This window comes from Tupaia chinensis, unplaced genomic scaffold (assembly GCF_000334495.1).
Source record: "Tupaia chinensis unplaced genomic scaffold, TupChi_1.0 Scaffold000085_1, whole genome shotgun sequence".
NCBI classification, from domain to species: Eukaryota; Metazoa; Chordata; class Mammalia; order Scandentia; family Tupaiidae; genus Tupaia; species Tupaia belangeri.
The window spans coordinates 1,542,484-1,559,934 of NW_006159547.1; the positions used below are offsets into that span (position 1 = coordinate 1,542,484).

General features: G+C 35.3%; 1 protein-coding gene across 1 annotated transcript in view; it reads right to left on the reverse strand.

Annotated features, from left to right (window-relative positions):
- Positions 1-8,090: 8,090 nt before the first annotated feature.
- CAPS2 (calcyphosine 2) overlaps positions 8,091-17,451 on the reverse strand; it is a 63,230-nt gene continuing 53,869 nt past the window's right edge. Inside the window, 3 exon segments of the mRNA XM_006142846.2 lie at positions 8,091-8,652; positions 13,142-13,238; positions 14,823-14,948. Coding sequence (XP_006142908.1) covers positions 8,477-8,652; positions 13,142-13,238; positions 14,823-14,948 — 399 coding nt within the window. The 3' untranslated portion in view covers positions 8,091-8,476.

Below are 17,451 nucleotides of genomic sequence, written 5' to 3' on the forward strand. Positions count from 1 at the left end.
TCCCTATAATTGAAGCTTGTGCTAAATAGCACATTCATACTCTTTACATGACCTATGCTAAACTATGTTAATACAAACATGTTCAACTGCAAGAACCATAATAATCACTGCTCAATAAATCATACACTCACCCAGCAACAGACATTGACTTAATCCCAACCCTGTGTCAGGCAGAGACCAGTATCACAAGGTTAAATAAAATATGATTTCTACCTGCAGGGAGTTTAGAATCTACTGTATAAGGGGCCAGCAGTTGGCATAATGGCTATGTCGCTGGACTCCCATGTTGTTGGCAACAGTTCGAGCCCCAGATCCAGTGGCTTAAACTCACACCGGGTGCATATGTGTGTGCGTGCCCAAGATCCCGAGAGAAGAATGGAGGAGAAGGGATTGTGGTGTGGCCATCCCCCGTGAAGGGTGATTTCTCGCTTTCTGTCTGTCTTTCTCTGTCTGTCTGGCAAGCGCATATGCCCTATAGCAAAAACCTCTGCAAAAATAATAATAATAATAATAATAATAATAATAAAGAATGTACTGGATAAAACATAAGCAAAGTAATGATTATCATGTAAAGTGATAAATGCTAATTTAAGGGAACAAGTGTGTAACTGGGAATCCCACTTTCGAAAACTATATCATATTCAAGAGTTTGTCGGATTTAACTTTTCAGAAAAAAAGAAAAAAGATTCTTAACATAGTATGAGACCAGTATGAATTAATTTAGATTCATTACGTAGAGAAAATCTTTGTAGACAGTTGTGTAACACAGGTATGACAGTAGAGAGGTTTGAAACCTCATATTCCATTTTAAAACTATAGGTAATTCAGAAGGGGGCAAACTGTAGCTACTAGAGACAGTATAGAAGTGGGTGAGTAATGGGGAGTGGGTAGCAAGGGTTGGATAATGGGGGTAAGCATCAGGGAAAAGACAAAACATTTAATGGACATGAAAGTGAAAAGTTACCTGTCTATGATAAAAAAAATTAATAAATACACAAATAAAATAAACATTCCCAGTCTGTGATGAACTAGGGGTGTTTGAGTCTTTTACGCTGCTTCAGGTATTATGCCATGCTGTTTTGCAGTGACTCCTGCAAAGCCTCACAAAGAATTGCAGCTGTGAACTGGCAATCAATTTAGTTGTACACAAGTAACAGGTTCCTTTCAGGTGATGAGCCATGGTTGCCCCCAAATCTTTGAGGTAGGTGAAAATTAGGTACTTCCTTTAACCTCATTACCAAAGTATAATGAAATAAATCTCAGACCAAATTCTGCCATGCATACAGACATTTATTAAACAAATATTTCTTAGCAAGGAGGTGCAACGAGATTACAACAGGCTAAGCATCCACTGTTGAATGAGTTCCAAATAACTGAAGTGATATATTAGCTGCTGAGCAGGGAGGCTTTAATGAAAATGTGCAAGCTAAAATCTGCAGCTTGTGCAGTTTTTTTTTTAATTGATAAATAACATTATATATATTTATGGGGCACAATGTGATGTTTAATACATGCTTACAACTGGAATGATTAAATCACATTAATTAACAAATCCATCACCTCACATATGAGAGGTCTTCAAAATCTCATGGAAAATGCATATTATGAAAACACTATGCATGGATTTCAAAATTCTTTTGCACCCAAATAAGCTTATATTTTAATTTCATTTTTCTACAGACTTTTGAAGTCTCCCACTTTTTTGTGTGTAGTGAAAACTAAAAATCTACTCACAGAGATTTTGAAATATGCAATGTATTATTTATTACAATCACTCTTCAGTTCCATAGATCAGTAAAGTTTTTTCTTCCTGTCTAGTTGAACCTACATTCTTTAAAAAGATAACTTATTGTCCCTATAATTGAAGCTTGTGCTAAATAGCACATTCATACTCTTTACATGACCTATGCTAAACTATGTTAATACAAACATGTTCAACTGCAAGAACCATAATAATCACTGCTCAATAAATCATACACTCACCCAGCAACAGACATTGACTTAATCCCAACCCTGTGTCAGGCAGAGACCAGTATCACAAGGTTAAATAAAATATGATTTCTACCTGCAGGGAGTTTAGAATCTACTGTATAAGGGGCCAGCAGTTGGCATAATGGCTATGTCGCTGGACTCCCATGTTGTTGGCAACAGTTCGAGCCCCAGATCCAGTGGCTTAAACTCACACCGGGTGCATATGTGTGTGCGTGCCCAAGATCCCGAGAGAAGAATGGAGGAGAAGGGATTGTGGTGTGGCCATCCCCCGTGAAGGGTGATTTCTCGCTTTCTGTCTGTCTTTCTCTGTCTGTCTGGCAAGCGCATATGCCCTATAGCAAAAACCTCTGCAAAAATAATAATAATAATAATAATAATAATAATAAAGAATGTACTGGATAAAACATAAGCAAAGTAATGATTATCATGTAAAGTGATAAATGCTAATTTAAGGGAACAAGTGTGTAACTGGGAATCCCACTTTCGAAAACTATATCATATTCAAGAGTTTGTCGGATTTAACTTTTCAGAAAAAAAGAAAAAAGATTCTTAACATAGTATGAGACCAGTATGAATTAATTTAGATTCATTACGTAGAGAAAATCTTTGTAGACAGTTGTGTAACACAGGTATGACAGTAGAGAGGTTTGAAACCTCATATTCCATTTTAAAACTATAGGTAATTCAGAAGGGTTGGAGAAATGGGAGGAATGAGCTGAGAATAGATAGATGAAATTACAGAGATCACTGCACTTAGGTTTTATGTGTTATCCTTTAACCTCATTACCAAAGTATAATGAAATAAATCTCAGACCAAATTCTGCCATGCATACAGACATTTATTAAACAAATATTTCTTAGCAAGGAGGTGCAACGAGATTACAACAGGCTAAGCATCCACTGTTGAATGAGTTCCAAATAACTGAAGTGATATATTAGCTGCTGAGCAGGGAGGCTTTAATGAAAATGTGCAAGCTAAAATCTGCAGCTTGTGCAGTTTTTTTTTTAATTGATAAATAACATTATATATATTTATGGGGCACAATGTGATGTTTAATACATGCTTACAACTGGAATGATTAAATCACATTAATTAACAAATCCATCACCTCACATATGAGAGGTCTTCAAAATCTCATGGAAAATGCATATTATGAAAACACTATGCATGGATTTCAAAATTCTTTTGCACCCAAATAAGCTTATATTTTAATTTCATTTTTCTACAGACTTTTGAAGTCTCCCACTTTTTTGTGTGTAGTGAAAACTAAAAATCTACTCACAGAGATTTTGAAATATGCAATGTATTATTTATTACAATCACTCTTCAGTTCCATAGATCAGTAAAGTTTTTTCTTCCTGTCTAGTTGAACCTACATTCTTTAAAAAGATAACTTATTGTCCCTATAATTGAAGCTTGTGCTAAATAGCACATTCATACTCTTTACATGACCTATGCTAAACTATGTTAATACAAACATGTTCAACTGCAAGAACCATAATAATCACTGCTCAATAAATCATACACTCACCCAGCAACAGACATTGACTTAATCCCAACCCTGTGTCAGGCAGAGACCAGTATCACAAGGCTAAATAAAATATCATTTCTACCTCCACGGTGTGTGCGTGCCTAAGATCCCGAGAGAAGAATGGAGGAGAAGGGATTGTGGTGTGGCCATCCCCCGTGAAGGGTGATTTCTCGCTTTCTGTCTGTCTTTCTCTGTCTGTCTGGCAAGCGCATATGCCCTATAGCAAAAACCTCTGCAAAAATAATAATAATAATAATAATAATAATAATAATAAAGAATGTACTGGATAAAACATAAGCAAAGTAATGATTATCATGTAAAGTGATAAATGCTAATTTAAGGGAACAAGTGTGTAACTGGGAATCCCACTTTCGAAAACTATATCATATTCAAGAGTTTGTCGGATTTAACTTTTCAGAAAAAAAGAAAAAAGATTCTTAACATAGTATGAGACCAGTATGAATTAATTTAGATTCATTACGTAGAGAAAATCTTTGTAGACAGTTGTGTAACACAGGTATGACAGTAGAGAGGTTTGAAACCTCATATTCCATTTTAAAACTATAGGTAATTCAGAAGGGTTGGAGAAATGGGAGGAATGAGCTGAGAATAGATAGATGAAATTACAGAGATCACTGCACTTAGGTTTTATGTGTTAAGAGTTTCAACTTTTCTGAAGATATGGGCTAGCAGGGAGGAATTTTATTCAGGAAGTGAAGTAGTCTGAAAAGGGTCACTTAACAGCAATGTGTGGTGGGTCGGAATAGGATTGGGAAGGGGACTGAGTTGATGAGGGGCAATACACACGACAGGTGATAAGAGTTGTATTCTGGCATCAGCACTGAGAATAGTGAAAGGAACAGATTCAAAGGGGAAAAAACTTAAGACTTGAGACTAAATGGGTATACAGGGAGTGTGAGAAAAACCTAAAATATCTAGGAACCTTGAGCAATTGTATGGACAGTGCTACTCACCAAAGGACTGACTAAATGAACAGATAATGATCAAATGCACAGTAGGTCTAATATGTGATGTTTGTTCTCTCTTATACAAAGCACATCCAATAAATGAATTTTCCTTAGAAGTTTGTATAACTTTAAAATCAAAAATGAAAGGGCATAATGGGTGAGCTTCTCAATGTCATAAAATAATACATCTCTGTCCACCCTTTGGATCTGTTTGCTCTTTCGCTGCTGGACTCATGTTACATAGGCCCAGACCCTGCTACTTCTTAAAGCACTTTCACTAACAATGCTCTTCCCGATCAGCCTTGTTGGATCAACCTGGTAGTGAACACAGTACATACCATGCCACCTATTTATTTCCACAAATAAAAAACTATAATCTCAAGTGGGGAGTGATTTCTCACTTTCCCTTTCACTGTCTCTGTTTCTCTCTCTCCCCAGTGTGTGCATTTGACCTAAGGCAAAAACTCTTAAAAAAAAATAATAATAAAAACTATAATCTTACCATGGTGTGCTAAATAATATGCAGTAAACATAGCCTTTTCTCCTCAGAAGTAATTGAAAATAATTTAGACTGACTAGAAGTCAAAAGTAATGGGTAAAATAAGGTGTATTTTATGGCTTATTAAAATTATAAATTCTTCTAAGTCTATGCAGAGCCACTGGTCCATTAACTCTTTAACTTTTATATTCACATGTTATAAAACTAAAAATAGGAACATATACTTTTAACTACACTATAAATGCTCCACCGTGGAAATATCTTTTTCCATTAAAATACAGTTAAAAATTCTAATATAATATCACTTATTTTCTAACAAAATGTGATTTTTTTCCCTGAGAATTCTGTAAAATTTTATTTATAAAAAGAAAATTGAGCCAATAAGTGGTATGGTTGTTTAGACACTGGATCCCACATGGGCTACTTATGTGGTTAGAGTCCCAGACCCAATGGCTAGAAAAACATGGCTAGTGCATGTATGTGCATGCTCAAAATTCTGAGAGACGAACTGAAGAGAAGAAATGTGAAGAATAAGCTGAGTATAGAGAGATGAGCTTAGGTAGAACAGATGGCATGGCCATGCCCTATAGGGAGTGATCTATCTCCCTCTCTCTCTCGCTCTCTTATAAGCATATGCATCCTGAAGCAAAAAAAAAAAAGGAATAAAATTAATAAACACAATCAAATAAAAATACTGTTAACTGATAACTGAGAAGACAAGTCTGTATCACAATAGGAAAATAACTTTCAAAAATCTAGACACACATATAAAATACACTCAGCTATAAATTCATGTAACAATATTTCAACATATAACCTAATATTTTTAAATTACTCCAAGATATTATTTTGGAAACTATTAAGATTTCAAAAGCTGATTACTGGGAACCAGCAGCTGGCGTAATGGCTATGTCACTGGACTCCCGCATAGTCGACCGTGGTACGCGTCCCAGACCCGGTGGCTTAAAACCCACGCCGGGCGCGTGTGCGTGCGTGCCCAAGATCCCGAGAGGAGAATGGAGAAGGGATTGCGGCGTGGCCATCCCCTCTAGGGGGTGATTTCTTGCTTTCTGTCTCTCTGTCTCTCTCTGTCTGTCTGGCGAGCGCACGCGCCCTATAGTGAAAAACCTCTCAAAAAAGAAAAAAAGAAAAAAGCTGATTACTACATTTGTGAATATTTAGCAATACCACTTTTATTAAATGCTCTTCTACTAAATTGAATACTAGATAACAAGTTTTACTATACTAAAATTAAAGAATACAGACAGTGAGACAAATTCAAAAGCAAGATGATTTATTGTGTCATCAATTGTAATTTAACAAAATACACCAAAAAATGTCTTTTTTTAACTCTACATAGGAATAACAATTATAAAAAACAATAAGAAATTAACTGTACTAAAAGTTATATCTCGTAAGTAAAAATACTTCCTGCATTTAACCACAGGTGAATATTTTTATTCGTATAAAAGTTTACATTAAGAGTATGCTGACATACTAATACATTCAACTCCAGAAGTATGTCTCCGTTTTTTACAATGACAACCTATGTATTTTCTAATAAACCTAAGGCAAGGTTCATTAAGAAAAACTAAGAAGAGATCAGCAAAAAACGCTATATGCATATCAAAAATCCTTAGTATTAGTCACTTTAACATGAGAACAATTGTAAAGTTCAAGATGTCTATAATCAGATGGATTTTTCCAAGAAAAACAAAAGTAACTTAGAAATAGTGTTATAGGGTCAGGCTGATAGTTAAGGGAGTTGGATTCCACATAGTTGTCCAAGCTGTTTGAGTCCTGGACCCAGGGGCTTGAATAGCACACTGGGCGTGTATGCATGTGTGTCCAAAATCCTGAATGGAGAGAAAGAGGTATACCAATAAATTGCAGCATGGTCATTCCTCATAGGTGGTGCTTTTTCCCTCTTCCTCTTTCTGTCTCTCTTTGGTGAGCTCGTGAGCTCTCAGGCAAATTAATAAAAAAAAGAAAAAAATGTTACAGGCTTATTTCTGTCAAAATGTCTTCTAGAATATTGTTTAATTTCAATAACTTAATATTTAAAAAAAAAACATAAGGAATTTAGCCAGGGAAAATAGCACTGAAAGTTTGTACATATTTTCTTTCTGATATTTGAGTAGTAAGTTTGATAGCACCCCAATAAAATTTTAAATTGTGAACTTAGAAAAACATCATAAAGTTCTCTGTATTCCCAGGAAGAAGTGAAGAACATAGAATTTATAAAGAATAATTATAATACATCTAACCATTAAATAATACATCTTTAGAATAAAATGTTTCAGTTGTTTAGTATACCAAAAATGATATGTTTAGAATGCCATACACTCATTTTAAGATATCAAAAATACGCTATTGCATTCTGGGAAAGAATTATTAAATTATCTCTTAGATCCATTTATGTGGTCACGTACTTTTTGAGATATTTATTTAATCATATACGAGATCATTCTTCTTCCTATATAGTATTGTTTTTAACTAAATAATTTTATGCCTGTAACAAGGACCACAGTTAAAAACAGAATTAAAGAATGAATATAACTGGCCACTAGAAAAACCGTACCCTATTGAACAAACCGCATGTAATTTACAAGAGAAGAATGCAAGACAAATGAGTGTGTACGTGCCTTGTAAGGATAAACTTCAATCATTCTAAATAATAGTGTTACAGAAAACATCTATAATCGCCCTGCTCAGAAAATTTCTCCTGCATATCCTTTAGTTCTTTAACATTTTCATATGCTTAAAACAAGTTGAAGTGTTTCAGTCTTATAGGATTCAGGCCCAATTCCAATTGATCAAATTAAGAATGGTGGCACTTATACTCTGGAGAAGTAGCAAAAAATAAGTTGAAGGGACAGAAAACCTAGTTACTATATAGATGCTCTCATATAAATGAAACTTAAGTTACTTTTTGTTTTCCTTAGGTTCCTGCCATAGCATGCTGACTAGAGAGAGACAAAAATAGATAGTGAGAGGAAAAGTGAGAAATCACATCTCCCCCCCCCACCGGGGGGCATGGCCACATCTCAACCCTTTTTCTCTGTTCTCCTCTTGGTATTTTGGGCATGCACACACATGTGCTCAGCAAGATTTTGAAGCCACCAGGTCCAGGATTTGAACCATGATCAGCCATGTGGAAGTTCAGTGCCTGAACCATCACTCCACCTTTTGCCACCAGATGAAGCTTTCTGATTGAGGCTAATTTTTAAATTATATTCAAAGTAAATTAAAGACGAAAAAGACATATCTTTACAATTTTTTAGATGATGAGCATGCGTGCACATGCATGAACATACATACTCCAACATATATCTTTCTGAATAGTTCTCTTTCCTGACTCAACTTTTTTGAGAAAAACAGGATGAAGAGAGTCCCAGAAAAATGTTACAATGTTTGATCATACTTTACATTCAATTTATTTCTTCTATAAAATGCTTAGTCCTGATGACATAGCATTATTAAAACTAAATCCCCCATGGAATACGTAAGATGTTAATAAAATCTTCATCATCTGCTATTCCTATACTTAGACCCTCATAGTAATCTTCAAATTCACCATACGACACTTCATCAGACTTGCTGCAGGCTTCTTCTAATGTGTCCAGAAAAGATGATTTGATTTCTTCCTCTGTGCAGTGACCTGTAAAGTAATAACAGGTTTAAATGGAAATACCACCCTAATCTCTTCTCTAAAAGAGTGGACAAAATTAGGGAATGAGTGGGGACTTGTTCACAAACTAAAGATTCTCTAATGGCCCTTAGGTAATAATGAATTATAAAGTGCCTTTCCAACTAAAGGAATTAAATTTGCTTTAAATAGTGGTAAATTATTATCTTCTGGAAATTATTTTTTTTAATTTTTTAGAAAGATACATGTGATCAATATACATTATGAATATAAACCCATAAATCTTCATAAAACATGAGCAAACCAAATCCAACTAAACATAAAAAAGATTATACATAATGACCAAGTCATATCTGTAGAAGCAATACAAAGTCGATCCAAAGCAGGCAAATAACTTAACACACCATTCATAGAATATGGACAAAATCATATGAGGTGACCAGCAGTTAGCGTAATGGCTATGTCGCTGGACTCCCACGTAGTCGACCATGGTTCGTGTCCCGGACCCAGTGGCTTAAAACTCACGCCGGGCACGTGTGCGTGCGTGCCCAAGATCCCGAGAGGAGAATGGAGGAGAAGGGATTGCGGCGTGACCATCCCCCCTGGGGAGTGATTTCTCGCTTTCTGTCTCTATGTCTCTGTCTGTCTGGCAAGCGCACGCGCCCTACAGTGAAAATCTCTCCAAAAAAAAAAAAAAAAGAAAGAAAGAAAAAAAAAATCATATGAGGTGTTCCTGCCTCTTATATTTTTGGAAGAATCTGTGATAAATTGGTATTGATAAATAAATTGATAAATTTTTTATGTTTGGTAAATTTACCAGTAGAGATATTTAGTCCTGGAAAAAAAAATACATGAGAAATACAAAACAAAGTGATTGTTTCATAAAGAAGAGGTTGAATGAAAAAGGACTAAATAATTACGCTATGTACACACACAAATATACAATGGTAAAGAGAATCTGTGATTAAATGTTAATTGAAAATAAAAATGAATCAAGATTTCTATATAAAAATAAATTTTGCCAGGACAAATTTCCTTCTGGAAACCCTCTGAATAGTTTGTTATTCATACTTTGGAACAGATTAGTTTTAACATAATGTTTCAAAGAAAAATATTCATTTAAATGTATAGTCAAAACTTTTTTTAAAGAATTATTTTATTTCATTCTTTATTTTCATTTGACCAGAGAGGGACAGGGTGGGAGTGAGAAAGAGAGAGTGAGAGAGAGAGAGAGGGGGAAAACAAGGAAGCAAGCCTCCAGGTCCAGGACTCAAACTCTGGATGGTCATGTGGGAGTCCAGTGCCCTTAACCACCATGCCACCTGCCAGTCCAAATGGTCAAAACTTTATACATCCTTTAAATTTCCTGCCCAGAAAATATCTACCTTTTACCATAACTAAAATTTATTTCACTCCTCTTAGATATTGAAAAATATTTACAATGACAAACATTAGACTTCTAATTCCATTACACAGAAATACATATAGTTTATCCCATTTCTATTAAACTTGGAAGCAATTTTTTCTAATGAAACTTAACAAAGTAAAAAAGAGAATTGGGGGGGCGGGGGGAGGTTTTTGCTATAGGGCGCGTGCGCTCGCCAGGCAGACAGAGAGAGACAGAGAGACAGAAAGCGAGAAATCACCCCCCAGGGAGGATGGTCACTCCGCAATCCCTTCTCCTCCATTCTCCTCTCGGGATCTTGGGCATGCATGCACACGCGCCCGGCGTGAGTTTTAAGCCACCGGGTATGGGACACAAACCGTGGTCAACTACATGGGAGTCCAGCAACATAGCCATTACGCTAACTGCTGGTTCCCAAAAAGAGAATGTTTTTGATCAATAAATTATATGTGGTATAAGAGTCTTAATTTAAAATTAATTATAAATTGTAAACAATCTATACCTCAGAGATTGGCATGTAATAGATTATAATTTGTAATGATAGATAAAAATAGGTGTTTCTTTTCTTATTTACAAAACAAAGAAGTTTTCTCCTGAGATTATTTAGCTTGCTGCCTTATCATCCTTAATATAAATGTAAAGACAAAGTATGAACTTTCTGAAGCTAAGGCTTTCCCAACAGCAACAGAAACAAAAATCTCTCGACAACTCGATGATACGTAATAAAACTAAGTCACTTAAGCAATCTATTTGAGATTATTATATGGAAGGAGAAAAACTCATGGTGTTAAAATCACCCAATTGCTGAAATGAGTAAACTATTTTGTATTCATATTTAATCTCACTAATTAAAGAGACAGGAGGAAAGAATGACGTGTTTAAAGGGGAAATATAAGGACAAATAATACTAGAAATTATAATAAATGCAGTTAATCTGAAGTCATGGATAAGCAAATTAAACTATTCTGACCTGACATAGATCATTAGAAATTTGGGAAACAATAATGATTAGCTTTAATCTTCATAATAAGTTTTATTTTTTTCACTTGAGTATTAAAAGTAATAAATATACCATATATAAGACTTAAAGATAAGAAGTCCAAGCCAGGAACCAGCAGTTAGCATAATGGCTATGTCCTGGACTCCCATGTAGTAGACCACAGTTCGCATCTCGGACCCAGTGGCTTAAACTCACACTGGGCGCGTGTGTGTGCGTGCCCAAGATCCCGAGAGAAGAATGGAGAAGAGATTGCGGCGTGGCCATCCCCCCTGGGGGGTGATTTCTCGCTTTCTGTCTCTCTGTCTCTCTCTGTCTTTCTGGCAAGCGCACGCGCCCTATAGCAAAAACCTCTCTAAAGAAAAAAAATAAAAAAAAGAAAGAAAAGATAAAAAGAAACCCAAGCCATTACAGTGTATCTCCTTTCATATTAGACAAATAAAATTTTGGGGGCGGGGAGGTGGTGGTACAGCAGTATGTCAATGCTCTGCACAGCTGACCCACATGGGAAGGCTCTGGGTTTATATCCAGAGACCACTCTGAACACACCGGGTGCATGCGTGCCCATGAAGTAGGGTAGGCTGGAGCTGAGAGTGGATCACAGCATGAAGACCCTGCTGAGAGTGCTGTCTTTCCATCACTTTCTCTCTCTTTTGGAAGAAAGAAAGAAACTTTTAAAAACAAAAATAAAAAATGAAATTCTACAATAATAGTAATTATAATTCAATCTATAAATTGTAAGAAACTTCATTTAAAAATGGACAATATTCATAAAAGACAGACCACTGGTCAATGAATATATGGAAATATCTTTAATCACCCTTGTAACCAGGGAAATGCAACTGAAATTATTTTTCTTTTTTAACTTATCAGATTGGTATAAAGCTAAGTTGCTATCAAAGTTATGGAGGAACAGTATTCTCCAGCAATCTAGTATAGCCATTTTACAATGTAATCTGGACATAACAGCTAAAATTTTAAATGTAGACATCCTAGCAATTCTAGTCATTGTTATAACTCCATGAAAATAGAAAACGTGCCTAAGGAGCCACAAAGAGGCATATGTATTGCTTCACTGGTAATACATCAATAATTAGAAATTAAAAGTCTACCAGTAGGATAATACCTAAGTAAATCATAGTATATTAATGTAGAAAAATAATAACATACAGTACACCAAAATAAGGTGAGTCAATATGAATTAACATGGAAAGAGCTCTACAATGTATTGTTGAGTGTGAAAAGCAAGCTACATAATAATATGTTTAGTGATTTTTTTTCATGTTCAAAAAACCTTCAGCGATAGTTTCATAATTTAGTGATTAAGGGAACCAGATTCCACAAGGTGGCTACAGTTTAAACCTCAGCCCCAGAAACTTGAAAAACACATTAGGCACAGGTGTGTGCATGTCCATAAACCCAATAGGATGGAGAAATGGAGTATGGATTGCTGCATGACCATCAATTATAAACATAAAAACAACGAAGAGAATTAGTAAATATTTTTTAAAAGTGCCTATTCTCTCTTTCCCCATCTTCGCCCTCTCTCTCTCTTTCTCACTCTCTCTCTCTCATAGAAGAAACAAATAAACTTATATAAAGATAAAATTCTTGGAGGCTGGCAGGTGGCATGGTGGTTAAGGGTGCTGGACTCCCACATGGCCAACTGCAGTGCAAGTCCTGGACCTGGCAGTTTGTTGTCTCACTTTCTGTCTCTCTTTCTCTCTCTGTCCCTCTCTGATCAAATTAAAATAAATAAGTAAAGTTAAATAAAATAATTCTTAAAAAAATATACTCTGAGAATTTGCATATATAATTATCTATTCTCTAAATCTATTCTGTTCTTTTTCATTCAAGTTTCCACTCATTAGAGTTATGTCTTAGATATAAATATCAATGAAACAAATACATTCAGATAATAAACTTAAAGATTTTTAAATGAAGATGGGCAAATAGCTCTCAAGTTTTAGATTAAAAAACAATTGTTTATTTCCTCCATTAATGGCCTCAGTCTATGCTTTAAATTAACATCATTGAAAGCCATACTTTTATTAAGTAGCATTTTAGAAATCAAATACATTTTGACTCATAATTATTACCTGAAATTACTTGGGGATGCTTCTTTGCACAATAACATTTTCTTATGTCTACAATAGGCACAATGCCAGTTTTATTAAAATCCAGTTTCATAAAGGCCTAAACAAAGAGAGAAGTGTTATTTTTTTAAAAATCATTAGACATGAGAATCTAATTTTCTATTTTGCAGTACATTATTTCCGATCTATAAACAAGACAAGTTAAAAGTATTAAACTGGCATATGAAAGAAGCACCATAAATGTGCATACAAGGAAAAGACAATGAAGCAAGATATTAGGAAACCTACACTCAGGTAATAGTTCTACCATTTCCCAGCATTCTAATCTTGAGATAGTAACCTCTGTGGCCCTGGTTTTCCTCCTCTTCAAACAGGAGTTGAGTTAAAGACCTCTCAGGTATCTTTCAGCTCTAGGGTCACATGAAACTGGTAAATGGTCAAATCAAATTTCCAAGGGCATTATTTTAATTCAAAAAGTGAGTGTGCAGATATTCTAGATCTGATCAATAAGAGTGAAATACTTTTTGAGTTTCATTACAGGGTTTCTTGAAATGTAATATTACCTGTTGAAATGCTAGTTGTTTTATTGCTCCTTTAATTCAGTGCAACTCTGGAAACATTGGAAAGTTGATTAGGTACACAGAAACACACAAGCTGCCTAAAGCAACATCCCACGTTTGCAGAAGAGTCGAACTAGAATTAAGTTTGATAATTTACAAGATTGAACTGACAGAAATATGGTACATATTGCAGACTGAATTGTGCCATCTCCAAATTCATATTTGAACTCTAACCAACTCTCTAAGATAGAAAAACTGAGGCTCAGTGTATTTCCTAATGCACAGTTATATAGCTAGCAATTTGCACAGGCCACAATTATGGAGTTAATAATATATGAACCAAACTTGATTTTGAATTTTTCATTTATAGTATTTTCTAAAGTATACGCATAAGTCGTTCTGCTTTATTCTTGATAGATTTATACGCATATGTACTTATTTTGTGTTTTACTAAACCCAATAATAAGATTATGTAAAAAAGATTTAAAACATTTTAAATGATAATTCATTGAATTTTTTTGAGGGGTTTTGCTATAGGGTACATGTGCTTGCCGGAAAGAGAGAGAGAGAGACAGATAGACAGAAAGCGAGAAATCACCACCCCATCCCCACCTCCAGGAAGGATGGCCATGCCACAATCCCTTCTCCTCCATTCTTCTCTTGGGATCTTGAGCAAATGCGCTCACGTGCCTAGTGTGAGTTTAAGCCACTGGGTCCAGGACTCAAACTGTGGTTGACTACATGGGAGTGACATAAACATTATGCCAACTGCTGGTCCCTGAAATTTTTTTTTTTTTTGGAGAGATTTTCACTGTAGGGCGCATGCGCTCGCCAGACAGACAGAGAGAGACATAGAGACATAAAGCGAGAAATCACCCCCCAGGGGGGATGGTCACGCCGCAATCCCTTCTCCTCCATTCTCCTCTCAGGATCTTGGGCACGCATGCACACGCGCCCAGCGTGAGTTTTAAGCCACCGGGTCCGGGACGTGAACCGCGGTCGACTATGTGGGAGTCCAGCGACATAGCCATTATGCTAACTGCTGGTTCCCCCTGAAATTTTTAAATAATGAACTTAATGATCTATTGAAAGTAATAATTTGAAAGATTGCTTAACGAAGTTACCTTTCGAACAAATGATTTCCTATATTCATTCATTTCACCAATAATGGCACGTTTAAATTCTCCATAATCAACCTTGCCATTGCCACTGCCATTGTCATTGAGAATTAACCATGAAGACTCAAAATCCTAGAAAAAATCAGAGATCGCTATTACACCTTTAACTTACATGTCAGAATGAAATCATTATAGCCCTATTTTGCTACATTTTCTGTAGCTTTAGTCAAGGTAGATCACTTCAGAAAACGCAAAAAGTCACATACAAATCCAATTGAAGCCAATAAGAAAGCTATTTAAAGAAACTCCGTGATGAGCAGTTCTATAGTAAAGAGCCATTTAGGACTAGAAAAAGCTTTCAAGTTTATATTTTTTCATTTGATCAACAAAGAACGTGTATATATTTGTGGGATAAAATGTGATGTTTTAAAACAGATATATTGTGGAGTGATCAAATTAGACTAATTTAACATATCCACCACCTCAAATATTTACCATTTATTTGTGATGAGAACATTTAAATCTTCTTTAAGGGCCAGCACGTGGTGCGTGGTTAAGGCGCTGGATCTCATATGGCTGACTCTGCAGTTCAAGTCCCAGACCTGGCAGCCTGAAACACAGACCTAGCATGTAGGTGTTTGTTCCCCAAATTCTGAGAGAGAATGGAAAAGAAGGGATTGTGGTGTGGCCATTATTGTTTAATGTATTACATGTGCGACAATTCAAAAGTCACTCAGTTTCTGGAATGCTTTCAAAAGCATTGTGACCACTATTTTAGCTAGTCTTCATGTTTCAAAGTATAGTGTATTTGAAAAACCCTAACATTGTTCTATAATTTTCACTGAAAGGTATAATTTTGAATAAATCTCTTATTCCAGTTTGTTCATCTTAACATTGGCTTCTTTGGCAAATGCACTATTTACCAGCACATTCTTTTTTTTTTTTTTGGAGAGGTTTTTTCGCTATAGGGTGTGTGCGCTCACCAGTCAGACAGAGAGAGACATAGAGACAGAAAGCGAGAAATCACCCCCCAGGGGGGATGGTCACGCCACAATCCCTTCTCCTCCATCCTCCTCTCGGGATCCTGGGCATGCACGCACACACGCCCGGCGTGAGTTTTAAGTCACCGGGTCTGGGACACGAACCGAGGTCGACTACATGAGAGTCCAGCGACATAGCCATTATGCTAACTGCTGGTTCCCATTACCAGAACATTCTATTCATAGTGTTTCCAACAAAAAAAATTATACCACTAGTTTTCTTCAAATCAAGTAAATATATATTTTCAATTATTCTATCAAGTTGTTAATCTTAAATAAGAATGTAAATAAATATCTAGGAAGGTGCTGGGCAAATAACAAATATTTAAAAGTATTATCTTCCACTTCTTACTAATTGCTCAAATATAACTTTAATTTAAGAAAAACTAAATCTCAGGATGCCCTGCCTCCCATTGACTCATAACCTATACAACTTTTTTGTCAATCATAATGTTCTGTATATTACATGGACTTTAAACGTCTGTACCAGTGAATTAAAAATGATCGTGACATTTAAAATCATGAGTAATACAAAAAGAAAACAGATTTTCTCACCAAACTCACAGAATACTAGAATTAAAAGATACTTAAGCCTTAAAAGAAGTTGTTTTCAAAAATTAAGGAATTTTGCATAAGCGGCTAACTTATAACTATTGCTTTCTAAGATGTACTATAGAATAGAAAATAATTTGGATGAAAAGAAAGCTGGGGTAAATTCATTCAGAGGGTATGAATTAAGCTCTTTAGCATGCACATCAACTTTTTAAAATTTCACATCAGAGAAAATGACCATGCCTTCCTACTAACATTCTTTAGTTCCAAAATTAGACCTAGGATGGCAATTTTTATGTTCTTTTGCTAGAGCCCTTTGTATGCTTACCATTGTATGAACAGTTTCCAGTGACATTACAGAAAGAAAAGTAGGGAATAGTTCTTTAATTTTCTTTTTAAAAAAAGGAAGTTTACTCGTATTTTCATAATTTTCATAATTTATATCTTTCCTACATTAGAAGTCTTATACAATTGTTAGAGTTTTTGTTCCTAAATTCAACCATAAAAATGTAGCAAATCAATCAAAAAGGAAAGTAGGATGGTGTTGCATAGAAAGTACTACTTTATCTGGGTTGTAGTCTCATATCAGTTCTGAGTTACTGGAGTGATTATAGACAAGATACCAAGGCTTATTGCTATTTCATTTTTTATCTATGAAATGAAGAGGTAAAGTTAGACTAAGAGTATATCACTAGGTAGGCCACAAGGTTAAACAGCATTTAAAAAAAATTTTTTAAAGGACGAACGTGGATGTCACAACACTGAGAGGCAACCTCATATTGGCATGGAATTTTACAGTTGATATGGCATATCCTCATGTAATTTTTTTCATTTGAGCTTCCAAGCAACTCTGACCACAATAATTATTTCTTATTGCTCAAGGAGAGTCAGTCAATCAAAAAAGTTAAAAAAAAACAAAAACTGTTCAAGATCACACAGTTTAAGTACTAAGAACTTCAACTTTAATCTCAAAAAATTCAATTTCCTCTGTTCCTTCCATAAAATATACTATGCCATGTGATCTCTTTTTTTTTTTTTTTTTT